The 21,962-nt window shown below is 44.8% G+C and overlaps 1 protein-coding gene across 6 annotated transcripts in view; it reads left to right on the forward strand.

Moving 5' to 3' along the window:
- Positions 1 to 61: 61 nt before the first annotated feature.
- Atp7b (ATPase copper transporting beta) overlaps positions 62 to 21,962 on the forward strand; it is a 70,346-nt gene continuing 48,445 nt past the window's right edge. For 3 of the 6 annotated variants that reach the window (XM_047553670.1, XM_047553671.1, XM_047553674.1), the window contains exon 1: positions 19,128 to 19,512. In XM_047553670.1, the coding sequence (XP_047409626.1) occupies positions 19,270 to 19,512 (243 nt within the window). In that variant the 5' untranslated portion in view covers positions 19,128 to 19,269. Of the gene's footprint in view, positions 412 to 702; positions 810 to 19,127; positions 19,513 to 21,962 lie in introns of those variants that run through there. The other 3 variants (XM_047553672.1, XM_047553675.1, XM_047553673.1) reach the window with 2 other exon arrangements.

Below are 21,962 nucleotides of genomic sequence, written 5' to 3' on the forward strand. Positions count from 1 at the left end.
GGTGGGGGGCGTGGCCTATGACGGACAGCGGCGCTCAGGTCCTCGGCCCCTCCCCCACTGGAAGCCCCTGCTGGGGTGCCCCTGCCCTCAGTCCCAAGCCCGCCGCCGGTTGGCGACCAAATGGGAGGCCCTTGCAGGTCACCGATCGATCTTCCGAGTGCAGAGTCCATTCCCGTAGCGATTGGTGCATTTGCGATCCGCAGAGCCCGGGAGCCGGGCGCGGAGTTCGAGAGGGGGCTGAGCGGAGCCGATCGGACACTGCGCCAGGACGAACCGTCCCCCAGGCCTTGGGCGAGCCCGGGGCATCTGCATCTCCCGCCCGGGACTGACTGCACTGCACCGCCCGCCAGCCCTCCATCTCCAGCACCCGGCTCAGATCCGAGGACCAAGTGCTAAGTGCGTCGACCTGAGGTAGTGGAGACCACGGAGGGAGGACAGTCCTGGCCCTGCGGTGCGGATTTGGGTGTGAGTGAGGGTCCGAGGCCCACGCTGCCCACGCGCTCTCATCGCTGGGCCCCCCAAGTTAGGGACGCGGCGCCGCCCAACTTTATCCTGTAGTTGTAGTGCGGCGGATCCCCTGATCCAAAACGAAGAGTTGGTTTCCGGATCTCCCGAGTTTGAGTCGAACCGTAACTGAAACCCTCACACCAACTCCTCGTCCTCCTGGATTTTAACATGCTCTTCTCGCCCTTTCCTGACCAGGTGACCTTTGGGCTCCGGGCCACATCAGAGAAGAAATCGGTGCCAGGCGGGGGGTGATGCCTGAGCAAGAGAGGCAGATTACAGCTAGAGAAGAGGCCAGTCGGAAAGTAAGTTTTCTTCCCCGACTCCGTGTGCCCACATCTACCTGGAGAGCTTTTCTCCTCCACTGCTGCTCTCCTCCGGGTGCCTAGGAAAATAGAGCGCTTTCCAGAGCCTAGCGCCAGCGGGGTCGTGATTTGGGAGGAAAACACTCTGTTCAAAGGGCGTGCTGTCCACTGGTGTTCAGGAACCTTGCAGCCCAGCATGTTTCTGTTAATCTATGCTGTTTAAGGGGTCTGATCCCTGAGAAGTAAAATGAGTGTGGAGTTGCCCTACTTGCTCAAAATTAGTTACCTGGGGAAGTTAGTCACAGCCCAATGCCTGAATCCCTTTATGGTATACATTCAAGTCCTGCAATTTGAATTCATTTTAGTTATGCAAGTAATTTAATATGGTCTTTTAAAAATGCAAATAGTACATAAATATCAAGGACAAAAAGCATATCTGTTTTCCAGTGCTTTTCATAAATATACACACAGAGTCAAAGGAACCTGTAGGTTTCTGTGTGTATTGTTTTAAATTGTTTTACCTAATTGAAATCACATGCTGTATATTTTCCAACTGTTTTTCAATATTTTGGAGATTGTTTCATAAAGTGTCTTCTTCATTTAACCTCTGGGGCAGGATGGATGCATCATTGTTGCTCTCCTGAGGGTGGATATTCTGGTTGCTTCTCTCCCCTTCTCGCTCTCTCTTACACACACACACACACACACAACAAGCTCACGCATGCAAGGGGACACAATCTTTACACCTGAATTTTAATGCTGAACCTTGAGTCCTTGAGTATTTCTTTAGGACAGATAGGCAGGCCTAGATTGCTGGACCAAAGAATAGATTGCTTCTTGTAGATCTTTGAAATTAATCAATTTAACCATATTATTGGGTGATCTTTAATAGTGAAATTTTTCTAGGCTCTGGTGTAGAAAAGAAAGAAAAGCGGATTAATGGATGGCCAGGCCAGAGGGAGGCTGCTCAGTAGATGATTCTTACAGTATGAATGCTGCATTTTTTTAATACGTTTTCTTTTTTTTAATTTTTATTTTTAGGTGTAGATGAACCCAATACCTTTACTTTATTTAATTTTTTTTATGTGGTGTTGAGGATTGAACACAGTGCCTCACTCGTGCTAGGCAAGCGCTGTACACTCCTAGCCCCTGAAGATTGACTGCATTTGATCTAGAGCGTCAAGACAGCCTACAATGGGGAGGGGTGGCTTCTGCTGAGGAGACACAACCCTCTACAGTGTCCCCACCTAGAGAGAAAACTCCCTTATCCTTCCAGATCAAGCAGATGATCTGGCACCTCCTTGAAACCTTCTGTAACTGCTCTGGCTCACATTAACCTCAAGTTCTTGTGGATTCCTTTGATAATAGCCTTAGCCAACGTCATTGAGCTTACTATGTGCTAGGCATTATATTAAGCACTTTATATCCCTCTGTGTGCCCTTTTTCAAGACCCTTTGTTGTAGGCGGGGTTTTTGTTGTTTTGATGCTGGGGCTTGTACCCAGGACCTGGAGCATATGCTCTGTGATTAAGCAGCACCTCCAGCCCTTATGTAGGTATTATCCTTCTGTTATCATCATTTGTTCAACAAATGTTGTTTTGTTTTGAAGAAATAAGGTCTCACTATGTTGCCCAAGCTGGCCTCAAATTCAAGGGATCCTCCTGTCTCAGTGGGAATATAGTTCCTGAGTTGTTTTTTTTTTTTTTTTTTTTTTAATGTGTCAGGAATTTACATTCTAGTAGAAGATACAGAAAAGAAAAGGTAGTAAACAAATGTTATTTTAGGTACTGGTAAGTGCTGGGAAGCAAATAATTCAGGGTAGGGGCATAAAAAAGGATATGGGTTGGGAGGAAGATTCTGTTTTAAACAGGTGGCCAGAGAATGATTTGCAGGGAAGGTAGCATTTGAATAGCGACCTGCATGATTCAGATTTCAGGGAAGTTTACTGTCGTGGGAAACCAGAAAGTGTCCAAGTCCTAAGGCAGGAGTGTGAGAATAAGAAATGGTATTTGATCTTTGTCCTGGGTTCTTGACAGAGCTGAAACCCTTGGAATTTCCTGAGTGATAGTGATAGGAACATTTTTTTGTTGTTCAAAATAAGCCCTTCTCAACATATCCACGGTTCTGCTAACGAGGTGGCCCCTTGATGGGCCCCTAGACAGCTGCTTCAGATGGGGACTGATTGCCAAAGAAACCAACCATGTGATTATGGAGTAAGAACTTTTCTGCACTATCCCCCAACCTCTGGGGAGGTGACAGGGACTGGAGATGAACTCATCAGCAGTGGCCAGTGATTTAAAAGTCATGCTGACAGAATGAAACCTCCATGAAAATCCTAAATGTTGGTTTCAGAGCTTCCAGATGGTAAACACATTGAGATTCTGGAAGGGAGGCATGCCTGGAGAGAGCTCAGAAGCTCTGTGCACCCATCCCCCATCCCTTGCCCTCGGCATCTCTCTCTGCAGCTGTTCTTGAGTTGTATCCTTTATCATAAATTGGTGATAGTACATGAAGTGTTTTCCTGAGTTCCGTGAACTGCTCTAGCACATTATCCATCCTAAAGTGTTGGAAACCCCTGGACTTTATAATCAGTCCTTCAGAAGTTTGGGTGCCCCAGACTTGGTGACTGGTGTCAGAAGAGGAGGACATACTTATGGGACTGAGCCCATCCCTGTGGGTGGGTTCTGTGCTAACTCCAGGTAGTGTCAGAACTGAATTGAAGTGTAGGTCACCCAGTTGTTGTCTGAGAAGTTGGAGAATGGGTTGGTGGGAAGAAAAACCCCACGTTATGTCAGAAGCGTTATAAGTAGAAATAATACAAAAGGAGTGACTTAGTGAAGCAATAAGGAAGCCAGAGTGACTAGAACAGAAGGAGGAGGGAGGGGAATGTGGTAGAACATGAGGTCAGAGTTCATCATTGCTTTACAGATAGGGAAGCCGAGGCAGAAGTTAACTAACTTGCCCAAGGTATTTTGCTGAGGAGAGGCAGGTCTAGGATTAAGTCTTGGCCAGACCTTTCTGGCTTTCTCAGAAATCTATCATCTTTGGAAGACAATGTTATCTTCCAAACTTGCTTGACACATGGCCATGCCACCAGATATTACTATTTAAAATGATGAATTTAGCTAAGCTTGGTGTCACACGCCTGTGATTCCAGTGGATCCCAGTGGATCACAGGCTAGAGGATTGCCAGTTTGAGTCTAGTCTCAGCAATTTAGCAAGTTTCCAAGCAACTTAGTGAAACCATGTCTCAAAATGAAAGATAAACATGGCTAAGGATAAAAAATAAAAATGACTCAGTGATAAAGCGCCCCAGTACCAATTCCTGGTACTAAAATAAATAAATAAATAAATAAGTAAGTAAATAAAAGAAATAATGAATATAGATTTTCTTTGCAACTCTGATTCTTAAAAGCAGGGACCAGGTTCATACTATTTAAAAAATCTGCTCCACAGAATGTAAAGGTGCCTGCATTGTTCTTTTTTTTTTTTTTTGCTGCTGGGGATTTGAACTCAGAGTCTTGTGCTTGTGAGGCAAGCACTCTACCAACTGAGCTATATCCCCAAACCCTGCATTGTTCTTGAATGAATGAATGATGGCATGATTTCCCCACATTATTTTTTCTTCAGTGTCCTCTCTGTGGGGCAGCACTGACCAGGTGACCTGGGCCCTTTAGCCTTCAGTTCTCAAACATTATGGGCAGTTTCTGTTTCTCTTTTACTGGTCAAGCTGGGGAATACAAAGATAAAGAGAAATCATCCCCTGAACTCTAGAGGTATTGGACAAGTGTCTACGTAGTTCAGTATCCACAGGTGATAGTGAAATACCTTTCCTGGGAGGAAGAGACACAAAAGGAACTTGAAGAGGAGGCGATGGTCAAGTGGATCCTGAAGGAAGAGCAGGCATTGGCTAGGCAAGGTGTCGTGGGGAGCAGTCAACATGTAGGAAGACCCAGAGAGTTAGAAATGAAAAGAGGCTCTTGGGGAACTGACAGGATTGGCAAGCCTGGAGAGTGGCCATGGAAGATCCTGTGGAGTCTGGATTTTACCCCACAGTCCAGAGAGTTAGGGCTTGGGGAAATAAGTCTGAGCCTTCCTGGGGAGAAGGTTCAATCCCAGGGACTTGAGCCTACTGAGCACATGTTCTACCATTGAACTACACGCCCAGAAGAACTCTGTCCTGATTTGTTGTGAAATTCCCTTCTCAGTAGAAGAGGCAGGCTAGACTCCACTCTCTGTCCAGAGGTGAGGGGAGTCCTCACAGAAAGAACTCAGGGTGCAGTTGGTTTCTAAGTAGCTGGGTGATAATTTCAGGAAGTAAGAGAGCTGGATTTTATTTCATTTATTCATTTTTGTATTTATTTTTTTCTTTGTGGTGCTGAAGATGGAACCCAGGGTCTCACACATGTGATATATTAATACATAATATTATATGATATAATGTGTATGTACAGACACATTTATTACAAAATGGTTATCTCTCCTTCAGTTTCTGTGGGAGAATTATAGTCCTCTGAAGTACTTTACTGCTGAGCTACACACCTAGCCTAAGAGCTGGATTTTAAATGCTTTACGGACATGCATCTCCCTCTAAATCCGAAGGACATCCGTGACTCAAGGACGTGATTACTGCTTGCTGATAACCACAGAATAGGTATCAAGGCTGTATCTGTGTTCAGGTGACTCAAGTATCCTTTTTATCTACAGGAGAAAATTGAATCACAGCCAGGTGAAATTCTGAAATGGGTCATTTTTTGTTGTTCTGGGCATCAAACCCACAGCCTCCCTTATGCCAGGCAAACATTCTACTCCTGAACTACACCCTAGCCCCAAGTCAACCAGTTATTTATTTATTTATTATTTTTAAACTAAGTAAAAGGAGAAAATATGAGGAGATCAAAGGTCAATGAGATAGAGGGCAAAGTGGAAAGGAAAGGGTCTTATTTATTTTTTGGTGCTGAGGATTGAACCCAGGACCTTGAACATGCTAAGCACACATTCTGCCACTGAACTACACCCCAGGAAACTATGACAGGAATTGTGACATCTCTTGTTTCAGATGTCACAATGGTCACATAGTTTTTCTTGCTACAAATTTAGGCAACTATGTAGTTGCTACTGCTAGCAATTTCTTGCTTTATATCTCCATTGTGCCTTCTGATGCCTTTTACTTTTTCCATTTGATGTGACTCTTGCAAACTGTCACCAACTGCAGGAGCCCCATGCTCAATCTCTGCCTGTCTATTCCCAACCAGTGACCCCACTTTTTACCTCAAGAATATTCATACCATTGGTTATGCTTTTCTTCAACTTTTTGCCTGGTCTTACCCACCTTCTCCCAAAATTTTGCTTAGACTTGCAACCTACTTTTATCTCCTCTCTAGAATCAGAGGATCGGCTACTTTCTTTTCAAGGTCGTGCCCTCTGCAGCGTTCCTGATCCCTTCCTCTCTACCTGTCTGGAGCCTTCATTGGCCATCTTCCCCTTCCCCTCCAGTCTTGCCCTCTCTGCCTCTGAAGTCATTCACTTTGCCTTTGTTCTAACCTTGCTCCCGTTACCTTGTGTCTCCTGCTAGCTCTTGTTCTTCTTTTCCCCTTCCCTTCCTCCTGAGTCTTCTGGAAAGAATAGTTTGCACTTGTGTGTTTCCATTCCTCCATTCACTTTAAGGTTTTTCTTTCATTATTTTTATCAGTTTATTGGCTATAAAAGAAATCGATAATTCCCATTACATATAATTCACATATAATTAGAAAGCAGAGCAATAGAGGGAATGCCTCTGTACCTCCCCGATCCAAGAAGAGACCATTACCAATGCCATGGCATCCTCCCGAACGCTCCTTTCCTCATCTTTCTGTACCACCCACAGAAGTTCCCACTACAGAGGGAACTGACGTTCTCAACTTTGTGTCTGTTATACCCCACTTTTATTTTTTATTTTTTGGTGCTGGGGATCCAATGCAGGGCCTCATGCATGATAAGCTTGTGTTCTATCACTGAGCCACACCCCAGTCTTTGTAACCCAGATTTTTGTTTCTTTGTAAAGTTTCATCACATGTATGAGTGCCCCAACAACACATTGTTTGGTTTTCCTCATGTCTGAACTTTATAAAAATGATATCATCATGTGTTTAGTTTTAAAGGACTATTGCTCACTAGACACTGTTTCTAAGATTTATTGCTGTGTAATATTTCCTTGTGGGTACATAGCACAGTTTACGTAGTCTCCTTGGAGGTTGTTGGGTGCACTGAAGTTTTTGCAATTATGAACAACTCCACTGTGAAGAGTCTTTGTGTCTCCTGATGCACACAGTGCACCCACTGCCTGAAGAAGAACAGCTAGCAGGAGATACAAGGTAATGGGAGCAATTTTAGAACAAAAGCAAAGTGAATGACTTCAGAGGCAGAGAAAAGGAAAGACTGCAGGGAAAGAGAAAGACGGCCAGTAAAGGCCCCAGACAGGTAGAGAGGAAGGGATCGAGAATACTGGTAGAGGGAACGACCTTCTGACTTTGCTTTCTCCACTGTCTCTTTTTTAGTTTCCATCAATGCCAAAGGTGATTCCTTCCCCGTTCTTATATTTTGTCCTTTGTGTAATTTGAATATTGTCATCTTTTTCAAGATTCATGTTGAAACTTTATCTCTAGTGCAAGGAACAGTATTAAAAGGTGTGGTCTTAGGAGGTGATTGGTTATGAGGGTGGGACCCTCACGAATGGGATTATAGAAGAGCTCAGTGGGGGTATTTGCCACTTTTCACCCCTCTTGTCTCTTCCAACCCTTCCACAATTGTGAGCACACTGTTCCTCCTCCAGGGGGACACAGCAGTACGCCACCATCTTAAAGCAGAGAGCAGCCCTCACCAGAGTCTGACTGACCTTCTGGTGATTTGATCTTGGATTTCCTACCTGTGAGAAATAAAATTCTATTGTTTATAAGTACCTAGTTCTGTGTAATTTTTTACAGTAGTAAAAATAGACTAAGAAACTGGTACCACAAAGTGAGAAGTGGAATGTCGCCATAAAATATACCTCAAGCTGGAACCAGGTAGAGGCCAGAGGAGTTTGGAGGCGCTGGCTAGAAAACACCTAGCTCGCTGTGAACACAGTGTTAAGTGACTCTGGTGAGGCTCAGAATAAAAGGAGAGCTGTTGACAGAGCTTGAATCTTCTTAGAGATTACTTAAGTGGTTATGACCAGAGTGTTGGTAGAAATGTGGCCAGTAAAGGCCGTCTGATTAGGTCTTAGAAATGAGAGATAGCTTATCAGAAACTGAAGGAAAGGCCATGCTTTTACAATATGGCAAAGGACTTGGGTGAATTGTGTCCCTGCCCTCATGGTTTGTGGAAGGCAGAACACAGAGGGATGAGCTAAGCTGTTTGGCAGAATGAATGGTTGGGCAAAGTGTATATATAGGGTGCTGCATGGCTTCTTTGGATGCTTGTAGTAGTATGCAAGAAGAGAATGGACTAAAGACAAGTTATAGTCAAAAGGGGGGCAGAACTTAGAGATTTCGGAAAATTCTCAGCCTGGCCAAGTTGTAAAGAATAAAAAGGTGTGCTTGGGAGAATACGGGGTGTGGCCAAGCAAACACTTGGTAAGGAGATTATTATGAATGGAAGGAAGCCAGATGCTATTCTAGACCATGGAAGAATGATCCTGAAAGCATTTCAGAGATCTTTGTCGCCACTCCCATCACTGGGCTTGAGTGCCAAGGCCTGGAGGGCAGAAAGATTTCAGGGGAGAGGCCCAAGGCTCCTGTGGGACCTTGGGACTGGCTTCCCCAGAGCTACCTAAAGTCTCTGCTCCCTGTATTCCAGTGTAGTACTTCTTGGTCACCCCACCTGTAGCTCATGTGGCCTCAGGAGTGGCTCCGGCTGCCACTCTGGAAGGGTACAGAATGGACGCCTTGGCACTGTTCACAGGGTACCGGCTGCAGGCGTGCAGAGTGTGAGAGCTGTTGGGCAGGACTTCCTCTTCCAGATCAAGGGATGTCTCAGGGCCCAGAGAGTGGGCAGCTGCTGGGATAGGGTCACTGTGGAGAGATCTCGCAGGGCAGGGTTTTAGTCAGCTTTTCATTGCTGAGACCAGAATACCCAACAAGAGCAACTTAGAGGAGGGTAAGTTTATTTGGGGCTCATGATTTCAGAGGTACTCAGTCCATAGCTGACTCCATTGCTCAGGGTACAAGGTGAGGCAGCACATCGTGGGGCAAGGGCCCGTAGGAGGAGAGCTGCTCAGCTTACAGCGGGGTCAGGAGAGAGGGATGAGAGAAGAGGCCACAGACAAGAGGCCCCCAGTGACCTACCTCCTCCAGCCACGCCCCATCTGCCTGCAGTTACCACTCATTCAGCCTGTTTGAACTAGGATGGACCGATTAGATTACAGCTCTCATAACCTAATCATTTTACCTCTGAAATATTCCTGCATTAACAGGAGCTTTGGAGGGGGGACACTTTATATCTAAACCATAACAGGCACCATCTAGGTGGAGCTGTGGAGAGGGGCCTGCCCCTGTCACCCTATGACCATTGGCGTTAGATCCTAGCAGGGAGAGCTGCTGTGCAGGCCATGCTCAGAAAATCTGTGGGGGCCCAGACCCCACGCCCGCCAGTGCGCCCAGGAGGTGGAGCATAGAGTCAAAGAAGATCATTCTCAAGCCGTAAGATTTAATGTTGTTTGGTCTGGGACGTAGCTCAGTGGGGGAACACTTGCTTGGAATGCTTTAGACTCTGGGTTCATTCCCAGTACCAAAAGGCAAATCAGAAAACAAACAAAAAGATTTAATGTTGTTTACTCTGTTGGATTTTAGACTTACTTGGGTGCTGGGAGTGTAGCTCAGTGGTATAGCACTGCCTAGAATACAGGAGTCCCTGGGTTCTATTCTCAGCACTTTTTTAAAAAAGAAAAAATATATGTACTTACTTGGGACTAGTTCCCCCTTTCTTCTCTCCTAAGTCTTCCTTTTAGGATGGAAATATCTTTCCTGTGCCTGTCCCAGCATTGTATTTTGGAAGCGTATAACTGGTTTGATCTCACAGGCAGTTTGCCTCAGAATGAAACATACCTTTGAATTTCAACCATATGTGATTTAAATGACGTGTAGATAAAACTCTGGACTTTAGCCATTTGAGTTAATACAGAAACTGTTATGGAATTTGCAGGTACTTTTCCTATTCAATACCATTTATAAGTAACCAGACAGTCCCAGGAGCAAGCAGGACATTTCATTCTGACTGAAGATTAGAGAAGGAGCGCTCACCCTCTAAAGGCACTGTTTGCGCAGCGGGTCTGGGGCTGGGTTTCATGGGGGCTGGTGGTAAGGTGATATGCATGCTGTCATTGGAACTTTTCATGGCAAGGAGAAGAGGTTTCCAGGGTTTAGGATGCCACCTTTTATTCCCTAATTTGGGCATGGTTGGATCTGTCATGGCACTGGTGGGTGTGTTTTTATCGTTATAATGAAATTATAATGAGCCCAGGGTCAACATGGGCTTCCAGACCAGATCAGCAGGTCTGGAGCCCCGGCTCAGTGATTGGGAATGTGTGATAACGCAGCTGATTACATCTAGGAGCATGTGGTTATCAGCATCCAGGCTTTAATGTTTGTAAGCTAGTGACAGAGCTGGTAACACAACAGGCTATCAGTAATTTCAGTGTTCAGGCTGGTGACAGAACAGATGAAGACCTTGGGGCTTTTAGGATAGAATCTATGTATTTTTATGAGCGAAGGATGTGAATTTGTGGGGTAGGGAGCAGGTTGGAGAGCTGTCATTTGGATAGTTTTGTCCCCTCAAATTCATATTGAAGTTTAATCCTCAATGTAAGAGTATTAAGAGGTGTGGCCTTTAGGAGGTGACTGAGTTATGAAGGTGGCATCCTCAGGAATGGATCAGGTGCCCTTATAAAGAGGCTTAGCAGAAGGGTGTTCATCCCTTTTCATCCTTTCTGACACCTCCATCATGGGAGGACACCTAGATAGTGCCATCTCTGAGACCTTCACTAGATGCTGAGCTGGCAGTGCCCTGATCTTGGACTTCCCACCCTCCAGAACTGTGAGAAGTGAATTTCTAGTATTCAGAAACTACCTGGTCTCCAGTGTTGTGTTATAGCTGTACAAGCAATCTAACACAACCTCTCCATCTCATTTTTTAAAAAAAGCTTCCCTGAGATACAGTTCCATACAATTCACAGGTATTTGCAGCCATCACTACAGACAGGTTTAGAACATATTCATTATGTCAAAAAGTGATCCTGGACTCTTTAGCTATCACTCTGTGACCCCAATGCCTAAGCAATCTTTAATGTACTTTCTCTTGCTGTGGATTACTTATTGTGGATCCTTTATATAAGGGAATCATATAGTAATGTTTGATCTTCTGTGACTGGCTTCTTTCACTTAGCATAATGTTTTTAGGATTCATCCATCCATGAAGAACTTCAATTTATTTTTGTTGCCAAATAAGCTTCCATGATATAGATCACATCATGTTTTATTTATCTATTCATCAATAATAGATAACATTGAAGGACATTTCAGTTTTCTCTACTTTTTGACTATTATGAATAGTACTGCTATAGACATTTGTGTGCAAGTGTTAAAAGATAAATATAGGCACATAAAATTTTTAAAGAGTTTGAGCAGATAGCAATTCGTAAGTCTGGCAACAAACTTCTGTTTTAGCAAACAGCAATTCATAAATCAAGCAGTTCAGTGCTCTACTGAGGGGATTGGAGTGGGAAACTTTTAAAAGGTGTTCACAGGAGCAAAACAAAGAAAATATTTGATTGAGGTGAAAAGTCCCCTACTTAGATGTTAGTTGGTTCCTGATTGACTAAGCTTACTTTTTATTTTACTATTTACATGGAGTTTGCTTATATAGGAACCCAAGGTGCTGGAGCCATCTCACTCTAACAGCCTCCCCATTAACTTTTTTAAAATACAATCTGGGACACTGCACCTTCTGCCTGATACCTCATGGCCTACTATGTCTGTTAGCAGTGTAGTTATCTAGTTTGTGTTGACAGACGGAGAAGGGACAGTCTTGTTCTCTTTAGGGCATCTGACAAAAACCTTTCCTTATATTAAGTTGGCCAGAATTTGGAACCAGTTTTCAAACATTTTTTTTTTTTTGCGGTGCTGGGGATCGAACCCAGGGCCTTGTGCTTGCAAGGCAAGCACTCTACCCAGCTATCTCCCCAGCTATCAGCCCTCAAACATTTTTAAAATTGAAAGATAATGTTGTAGACAACTCTAGCTTTCCATATTCTTTTGTAGTGTCTGGTGACACTGGTCATTGGACAAGTTGGCTGGAGTCAGGAAGAGCGCATGGGCTCTCCAGGTAACCACAGTCTCCACCACAGGCTGTTCTGCTTATTGAGATCCCTGCCTGCTTCTGAAATTATTGGAACTTAGATCCTGGCATGGAAGGATAAAGGAATGAGCAAGGGGAGGAAGAGGGAGCTAGCTTTACAGTGGGTACCTTCTGAATGTTGAATATTTGAAAACTTAGCAGTCTGACTTTCAGCAGACAGATACGTAAGTTGTTTGGGTTTGGCACTTCCGGTCATTCATTCATTCATTCAACACACATTGAGAAAGACTTTAAGTACCAAGCAGTGTTTTAGTGCTAGGAGTATAGCAGGGGACTGAACAAAATAGACGAAGAATTTCTGCACTTGTGAAACTTAAATCCAATTAAGTTTCAAATAAGACAGTTAACAAATAAGTAAAATTTATATATATGGTGGTTGAGTAATCTGGAGAAAAATAAGGCAGGGAAGGAGGATAGGGAGTTGGAAGCATTTGAAATTTACATAGGATTATTGGGGGGAATTCACTAAAATGTTTGAGCAGAGACCTCAAGGAGGCATCTGCACATGGGGTGCTAGAAGAAGGTATTTCCAAGTTGAGGGAGCCCCCAGTGTGAAGACCCCAAGTCTGGCCTTGCTTTATTTAAGGAGGGACAAGATCAGAATGGTTTTGGCAGAATGAGAGTCAGGACAGGAAGGATGGGCGAGGACAGACTGACGCCTCACAGGTCATCTGAGGATTTTAGTACATTAGAACCCCCAGAAACTTTTCAGAGCAATGACATCTTCTGACTTTTCTTTATAGGGCTCTTGGTTTTTGTGTTGAGAATAGACTTGAGGGGATAAGAGCAGAAGCTAGGAGGTCACTCAGGAGTTTTCAGAGTAATGGTGGTGAGACACACTGGGACTTGACCCAGGGTTGGGTGGAGGTGTTCCAGAGAGGTAGGAGGCTGGGTGTATTTTGAAGGTGGAACTGACAGAAATTTGCTAGACATTTCCATGTGGGTTTGAAAGAAGGAGATGATTTTTATCAAGAAGGGATTCAAGATTTCTCCTTGGGCAAGTGGAAGGAAGGAATTTTATTGGCTAAGATGAGGAAGTCTGTGGGAGGAGCAGGGAAGGGGGCTCAGTTGTAGACAATTTTAGTTGAGATTCATATCAGACATCCGGGGGACATGGTGAGGAAGCATTTGTGTCTAAAAGTGTGGCATTTGGGAATTGTTGGCAGTAGGTAGTGCTGGGATCTGAATGTGTGTCCCCACATATTCCTCACCACAAGGTGAGGGTGAAACAGGCCCCTTTAGAATTAAAAGCGACTTCCTGATGACTGTTGTTTTGTGTCTGGAGCTTCCTCTGAGGGGCAGTCCTCTGTCATTTGGGGAAACTGAGGCTGTGACATTGTTTCTGCCTGGCACTGCCTGGCTAAATCCACGTTATGTATACTTCCTGCCTCCTCTTCCACTGTGTACGACTCCTTCTCCTCTTATAAAAGCTGTCCATGCCCCTGAGCCCCTAAGGTGGAGATTTTAAAGCCTGCTTTAAAACCTGTTTTCCTTCATCGGTCTGTCTCCAGAGTTCGAGTGGACAATTCAGTGCATGCAGCCTTTCTTCCTAGTAACAGTGGTATTAGGAGGTGGGGCCTTGGGGACCTGAGCAGGTCCAGAGGACACACCTAATGGGGTTAGTGTCCTATGAAAGAGGCTTGAAGGAGCCCCTTTGCTCTTCTGCCAGGTGAGGATGCAGCTAGAAGGAACCCTCTTTAGAGAATAGTCCTCAACAGACACCAAATCTGCTAGCACCTTGATCTTGGACTTCTCAGCATCCAGAACTATGAGAAGTAAATGTCAGCTTCTAAATCGCTCAGTCTAAGATCTTTTGTTATAGCAGTCTGCTCAGACTAAGAAAGGTGGTGTTTCCACAGGCCTGGATGAGATCAGCAGGGTGGGTCTAGACACAGAAGGAATTCGAGGGCTGAGCTGGGGCCACTCCAACGCTTAGAGGCTTGGGGACTTGGAGACTCTAGTGAAGGACTCTGAGTAGGAGCTGCTCGGGGAGATTGAGGATGGGGTAACCTGGAGGCTGACCTTGGGAGTAGTGGGAGGAAAGCCCACTGACAGGTGGAGGCCTGAGAATGTCGCTAGGCTTTCTGGTTGCTTCCCTGACAGGAAGCAGGGTCATAGGCTGAGAGTGAGGAACGCACCGTGGGGAGCTGAGGTTGGAGGAGCAGAGGGGAGGAAGGTGCAGGATTGGTGTCTAGGAAGAATGGGAGGACTGGGGGAGGACTGCCAGACGGTAGCCAACTGCCTGGCTTTCTGTCTTATACATCCTTACTCAGCTGCAGGGAGACGGGCATGATTGGAACTCAGAGTAACCCTTGCTAGTGTTTTACTGGTGAATACCAGGTGGCGAGGACAGTAGGGAAGTTGAAGGTGCACCCGATTAACTGTGAAATCAAAATATTGACTTTTACTTTTTGACATTTTCAGTGTTTCTCTCTTTGGTTCCATTTGGTCTTTCAATAATTCAGAATCCTCATCATGTTTTTCACTTTCACCCAACTTCAGTTTTATTAAAGGATAGCCCCTCCAGTGAACTTGTCCAGGTATCTTTTATTTGTTTCTATCTCCTTTTAATAAGCTGGTATAAAAGTCTTGCTGCACTAACTGTTCAATCTTGGAAGTCACCAGCCTCAGTGATGTGATGACCCAGGGACTTACTTGTACCCATCCCACCCCATTCCAGCACCTGGAGTTGGAAACTTCTTTTCATACTTTAATGCTGCCCTCTACTGCCTTTTTCTGTTGTGCACAGACTTAACATTTGGCTGGAAATGATCTCTGGCAAGAAGGATGAGCTGTGGGTTCCTACCTGTCAGCAGATGTGCTGTTTTACTGCCCACGCTATCTGTGTGGGACCCTTCCAGGCCCTACTTCCCACACACTGCTTAGTGTCAGGTTCTGCCATCTTGTGCTGTCTCAGGATCTGGTACTCTTATAGCCTTGGGAGGGCAGGTTTGGCCTGCCTGAGAGTGTTTCTGGAAGACCTGCCCACTATGAGCCTGCGGCTGCCTCAAAGGTAATCTTGTGAGAGCTGAAATATTTTAAAAGATGTCCCTCCTCCCAAACAGGACCTTTTGTCCTGGAGGATCATGGAAACAGGAGCTGCCCATCTGCCTTTGGGCCCAGGCTTCTCAGATTGCAAAAGGATTGTTTAGGACACCAAAGGATTTTCATTTTTACACAGGAAAGATACACAAAGAACAGGAAGGTGTGCAGGAGGTAAACAAGATTAATTGTATTTTGGAAAATGGCTGGTGAAGTTTGTACATATGAAATGCAAAATAATGTGGTGCAAGGAGACACTTGAAGAATTGTTCTAGAAGGAATGTGTGAGAATAATGGAGTTTACCTTTGCATTGTGATAAAGGGAATAGAAAAGCATGGAAATTCCAGATAGATAGCACATTGTGATCTGTATGTATGGTTCAACTCATTTATTTAATATACTTCATTAAATATAGTTAAACATACTTATTTGAATATACTTACTTAACAGCTGACCTGTGCTCGTGGCAGCTCGTGACCTGTGTTTTAGCTCATGGGCAGCTAAGATGCAAAATCTTTGTGTTCCAGGAACTTACCATATTTCCCAGAGCTGAGCACCTGCTAGGCAGCAGTAACTAGAGTGGCCGACCTGACTGCCGCCTCAGTGGACAGAGAACATTCCTCCTCCAGTAGTGATAAAGGCTGAGCCCTACAGCACAGTGTCGGCACAGTGATGGTGCGCTCAGATAAGTGAGAGAGCCCTGCCCGCTAGGGGGATGAGGCAGAGAGAGGCAGGGCTGAAAGGATAACTAGGATGAGATAGGAGAGGGGTGCACACGTTTAATCTCAGGGACTCAGGAGGCAGAGACGGCAGGATCACAAATTCAAGGCCAGTCTGGGAAACTTCACACATGGAGAATTCTGGAGTCTGAGGTAAGGGGAAGTTTCCAGAAAGAGGAGTTTGTAAGTGATCTTCTAGCCTGGCAAAGTGGCTTGTGCCTTGGCAGATTCCCAGGTTCCTTAGGTTCCATGGGAACAAAGGAGAATCTACTCTTTTCACCTCCAGAGCTGCTTTCTTCCCACCATTCCTCCTCGTCTTGGTTTATATGTCACCATGTGCCCAGTGGTACAAACCAGAAATGGCCTTGTCATTCTTAGGTTCTGTTGTATCACCAGCTGTGATCCAAGGATCACTGAACCTGGAGGGCCCCCTCTATTGTTTAATCCTGCTCTGCTATGAATTTTCCCTGGGCTTGTCAGCCCTGTAATACCCAGCACCTCTCCCGAGTCTTCATTATTGATGCTACTGGATCTGTATGTGCAGATCACAAATGCACTGTAATCCTGTAAGTACTCTGCTTACACATTCCTGGTGGGTCTGGGGCACAACTCAGTGGCCAAGCACTTGCCTAACATGCATGAGATGCTGGGTTCAACCCCCGGCACCACCAGAAACAAAAACAAGAGGAAACTCATGGTGGTCCTCCAACATCTGCAGAACAAAGTCTGGTCTTCCTGCCCTCCTGACCTAGTCTTAACCCACTCTTCTGGCTGTGTTCTGAGTCTGAGTGACTATCTAGGAGAAGTGGACAGTAAAATACTAAAATTTTCCATAGTTCAAGGAGCTGGCAGGGTAGACTATTTTAAAGCATGTCAGATGTATGATCCCAACATATTTTCCTTATTACCATTGTTCTGGAGAAATCCAGTGTCAATGTTTGAGAACTGGCCAGAAGTAACTGTGAGACTCAAAAAGAGGCTTGCATACAGTACAGTTTATTGGGGACTTACAGGTGTGTGGTCCTGGGTGGCAGTAAGACTAGTGATCCTGGCAACTTCGATCAGATGGAAGGGGGCTTATAAAATTGTCACTACAAAAGTGACTTCAATCAGAATTTACCTGGCTTATCTCAAGCTGAAATCGAAAACTTCAGGCACATTCCTGGTGCTGACAGTGCCATGGTCTGGGTAGTGAAGCACCATATCCCTCTGATGGTTTTGTCTATTTGTAGTTTGCTGGAAACCTATTCCAGGAAAACCTACCCAGGCAGTCATGGTGGTTATGACTCAAGATGGCTGCTGTCCGTCCAAGTTGAATCCATCAGCTCTTCATAGCTACAACACAGAAGCATTTGTAACAATCCCATATCACCAAGGAAAAGTTAAAAATGTGATTAATAATTCATATTTTAAGACACTGGAAAGAAATGACATCTGGGGAGGATTTTCAACCAAAATGGCTAAAAAGTTTCATAAAAATTGAATGCATAGGGCTTGGATCATAGCTCAGTGGTGGAGCACTTGCTTGGCATGTGTGAGGCACTGGGTTCAATTCTCAGCACCACAGATAAATAAATAAATTAAGTAAATGTCTATTGACAATTTAAAAAAAAATGAATGCTTAAAAAGAGATAGTTATCCACTTATGTTGCCCAGTAAGTGAAATGGGAGGGATCAGAGGCAAAGAGAGATCCTGAGAGATCCTACCAGGAATTAGGAGCAGTAAATAAGCAAGAGGATTTGAGTAACCGCAAGCCTTAGCTGTGCTGGGCTCTGGCAGGGAGGCTGGGCTTGGGGAGGCTCAGGTGTGCCTTACCATTCTTGGGCACTGGTTTAAACAGCATTTCTTGGAATTTTTTTTATTTTTTTGATGGAGGACTTGGAAGATGAAACTCAAACCCAGACACATTTTAGAGGAGTCAGCTGTCCTGAACTTGGTTTAGCAGTGGTAATAAGCTCTCTAATCCTCATGGGATAAAAACAGGAAGTGGAAGAACAGTGAAGCCTTGAAGGGCTTATGGTGCATGGACCAGTGGTGGTGACATCCCAGTGTGAAGCTGCCTTCCCTCAAAGAGAGCAGGTCTCTTGTTTTGTTTTCTGGTGCTGGGGATGAAACCCAGGGCCTGGAACAGGCTAAGCAGGTGCCCTACAACTGAACTGTGCCTCTAGCCTAAGAACAGATCTCTTGGTCCGGAATTCTTGGGAGCAGTGTTGGCATGGCAGTTTTGATGGGGGAAGAGGGTCATTGCTGGTAGCTCATGAGGAGGGAGACTCCTCAGTGGCCTTGAGCAGAAGTGCCTGAGTTCTGAATGCCCTCATTGGGTGCTTGCCCCAGTGACTCCAAGGTGGGGTCCACTGGGTTGTTGGAATATTACAGAGGGACATGGTAGCTGTTTTCCCAGCAAACTCAGTTTGGTCTGCAGTGTGGACATTCCACACATATTTGTAGTATTAGATGTTGCCAGGATTAGTGACTGGCAGAGCTGTTCTGCCATGGAGGATGAGGTCCTTCTTCCCGTCTCTGGGTGGGAGGTGGGAAGGGAGGCAGCACAGCCCAACAGAGCAGGCGTCTGCCTGGATTACTGCATTGTCGTGTGTCTCCTTATATTAATCCTCAGTGGAACAGCAGGTAGCCTGAGAAACCTGAATAGTGGATTAGTTCCTGGCTGTTATGCCATGTATAAAAGATACATGAGCTGTTTAGCCAGTGAATTTGTGCAGTCAGTTTGGCCTTTGGTTCAAGAGAAAACAAAGCTGCGGGAAACATGGAGCTTTCTTACACCTTCTTGGAAATGCAGGTCATGTTGCCTAGGGACTGCTTCTCTCCCCGAGTATTCTGCACCCTGCCAGTGTTGGAGCTGTGGAAGAGGCTACTGAAGGTACTCCAAGAAAACACTTGCATTTTGGTAATAACTGGCCTGTAGGCCAGGTTTCTAGGCATGCACATGATCAAAAGGAAGCTGTGTGTAGCTTTAGGGGATGATTAGGTACTGGGCTCGCAGACACAGCAGCAGAGCGTGCAGGCAGTGCCGGACATGGGCGTGCAAGGGCCGTGTGCAGAGACCACAGTGCTGCACACAGTGCAGAGTGAGAGGCTGCCAATGTGTGGGATGGTCGCAGATAAGCAAGCAAATAGGTACCTGGCAGTGTGCCGTCTGCCCAAGTTCCTGAAGCTGGCTGCCGGACTGAAGGCAGCCTCTGTGGCTGGCTCAGCTACAGTGCCTTTCCCCCGCTAACCAAAAGGACACTGAGAGCATTTCTTCTACCACCACCAGCTCGGCTGGGGAAGCTGAACTACTTTAGCGGGGAGTGAAGGTGTGACCTTCGACATGGCCATGGAGAAGGCTGAGGGCCAGGTGCCCGGGAGCTCTGAGCAATCCGTCCTAGCCACTCTGAGTGATCCACAGGTGACCTTGCTGTCTGTCCACAAGTGTCAGTCCTTCAGGAGGAGCCCTGGGACCAGGTGCTTGGCCAGGCCAGTGTCTTCAGAGGAGAAAGGCTCTCCACCGTCAGAGGAGGGAGGATTTCCACAGAGGGCCATGAGTGGAACCCGGGAAATGAGTTCCTATCAGGTCAGTGCAGTTGCAGATGGGCTGAAGAGCCGAGAGGGACTTGGAACTGGGTTTCAGATGGCGGCTTCTCCGTATCTCATGTGTGAAGGGTCAGGGAGCAGTCTGGGGTATGGAGAGAGCATCTGGCAAGAGGCAGGGTGTTTTGTTTTATGACAGGTGAAGTTTGGGCCTCATTGCTTCACATTTTCAGGATATTTTGTAAGCCTGGGAAGTCCAAGTTTCCCAAAATGCAAGTTGGAAAAATGGGTCTTTCCTCGATTTTCTTTTTTATTTTTTGTGGTGCTGGGGATTGAACCCAGGACCTGGAGCATTCTAAGCAATCACTTTACCACTGAGCTATATTCCCAGCCCCTCCCTTTTTATTTTTGAAGTGCATAATTTATTAATCATCACATTTCAACTAAGTAAATACTTTGAAAATGTTGTTTTAAAATGAAGCTGCTTTTCTTAAGTAAATAAATTTAAGTTTTGTTAACCCAAAGGTCAGTTATATTCAAAAGTAGGGAAGTATAATATTCTGTTAAAATGGTGCCTGTAACACCATTTCCAAGTGGCACCAATAATCTGTGTGGGGTTGGGGATCTTTCTTGAGTACTCTGATGAAAAAGCAAGTAGTTTTGAAGGCGTTATACTAAGTAGATGCAAAGAGAAGTTTTCATAAGTACTTTGCTTCCTTTAAGACTTTTGTGTGTGTGTGTGTGTGTTCATTGTTTAAAAAATCCCCAAAATCAAAGGAAATTTTCTGAGAACTGTTTGAAATGTACTGTGCGAGAGATTTATATATGTTGAATTCACATTGTACTTGGCTATTGATAATACAAATTCTAAAAAAAACAAAACAAAACTGAATTTTGCTGTTAGGTCTTTAGGATATAATTATGCTCTAAGGTATTTACTTTAAAATATTAAAAATATGTTTTGGGGCTGGGGGTGTGACTCAGTGGCCTAGTGATTACCTAGCATACATGAGACCCTGGTTTTAGTCCCTGGCACCCTCCTCCCCCTGGTCTCCACACACAGATTTTTGGTGTGGTGAGTTTGTGGAAAATTCCAAGAGACTTCTTCAAAGTTTCTTCCCAGGCAACTTTAATAACAGGAAGTGTGGAATCATTCAGCGACTGCCAGTTTGAGTAGCTTTTATACAGAGTTGGGTAAAAGTGGTTTTTCGGGGGAGGTAAGGGGATAGGTGACAAACTCCATGCTCAGTGAATTTTAATTACTTGGCTTTTCAAAATTGTGTAGATTTCATTTTATACCACTTTATCTTCCATTCAACCAGTAGCTGAACTAATATGTGTTAAGTCATTTAGAATCTTAAAGACTTAACAAAGCACTTTATCTGTCTTTTCATGTGTTGCTCCTTTGTACAATTCAGGGCCAACATTTATGTTTTTAACCAAGTGTTTAAGATCATTGAGAGCATTTCTTCAAAATGTCCAAACTGGTCATGCATGGTGATACTTGCCTGTAAACACAAGGACTCAGGTGGCTGAGGCGGGAGGATCACTAATTTGAAGCCAGCCTTAGCAACTTGGTGAGACTGTATCAAAATAAAAATATAGAAAGGGCTGATTATGTAGTTCAGTGGTCGAGTACCCCTGGGTTCAATCCTTAGTTTCAAAAAAAAACAAAAAAAAACCAAAAAGTCCTGAACCATTAATTTTCAAATTCCAGTCTCTCTCTGAGGTTTTAGGATATGACATATGCTAGTGATTTTTAAAGGTTGCTGTTAATCCCCAGTGACTGGGGAGCACCCTGGACCTGGCTATGGAGCCCATTCAGAGAGTAGGGTGGGAAGAGGCCTTAGTGGAGCAGGTGACCCATGCTGTGTCAATTCCAGGCTGTGGGGCCTGGGTAGGTGAGTCTGGGACATCCCCAGGGTCAGGTTCCTCATTGCAAAGCTGGGTGAGAGAGCCTGCCTCATAAGATTGTGAAAGCACTTTGTGGAGGACTACAAACACAAAGTGGTACCACCTCTGCCAAAGTTAAGCTTTCCCATAGAATTCCCAACTCTGAGATGTGTTTGGGGCTGTCTGAATGTCTGCATAGGACTGGGTTAGTCTTGTAGTCTGGCTAACCACAGTTGCAACTGTTTTTCCTAAAGTCTCCAATATAAAAGTGACACATGCTTATTATAAAAATGAATGTACGATGGGGCATGGGAAATACAGAAAGGTGCAAAGAGGGAAATGAAAGCAACCATGTACGAATAGGTATGTATATGTGATTGTGTTTATGTTTGCATACATGTACATGTATATATAAATGTAAATATTTATAAATATGGGATCACATTATACAGAGTGTTCTGTATCTTGCATTTTTAACAATATTTTGTGGAGGGTTTTCTATGTTAATATATAGACACATCTACATTGCCATTTTTAATGACAGTCCCACTATTAAATTTAGGATTACTGTTAGAAAGAATTTAAATGATCCTCAAATAG

Source organism: Sciurus carolinensis, chromosome 5, assembly GCF_902686445.1.
Source record: "Sciurus carolinensis chromosome 5, mSciCar1.2, whole genome shotgun sequence".
Lineage (NCBI taxonomy): Eukaryota > Metazoa > Chordata > Mammalia > Rodentia > Sciuridae > Sciurus > Sciurus carolinensis.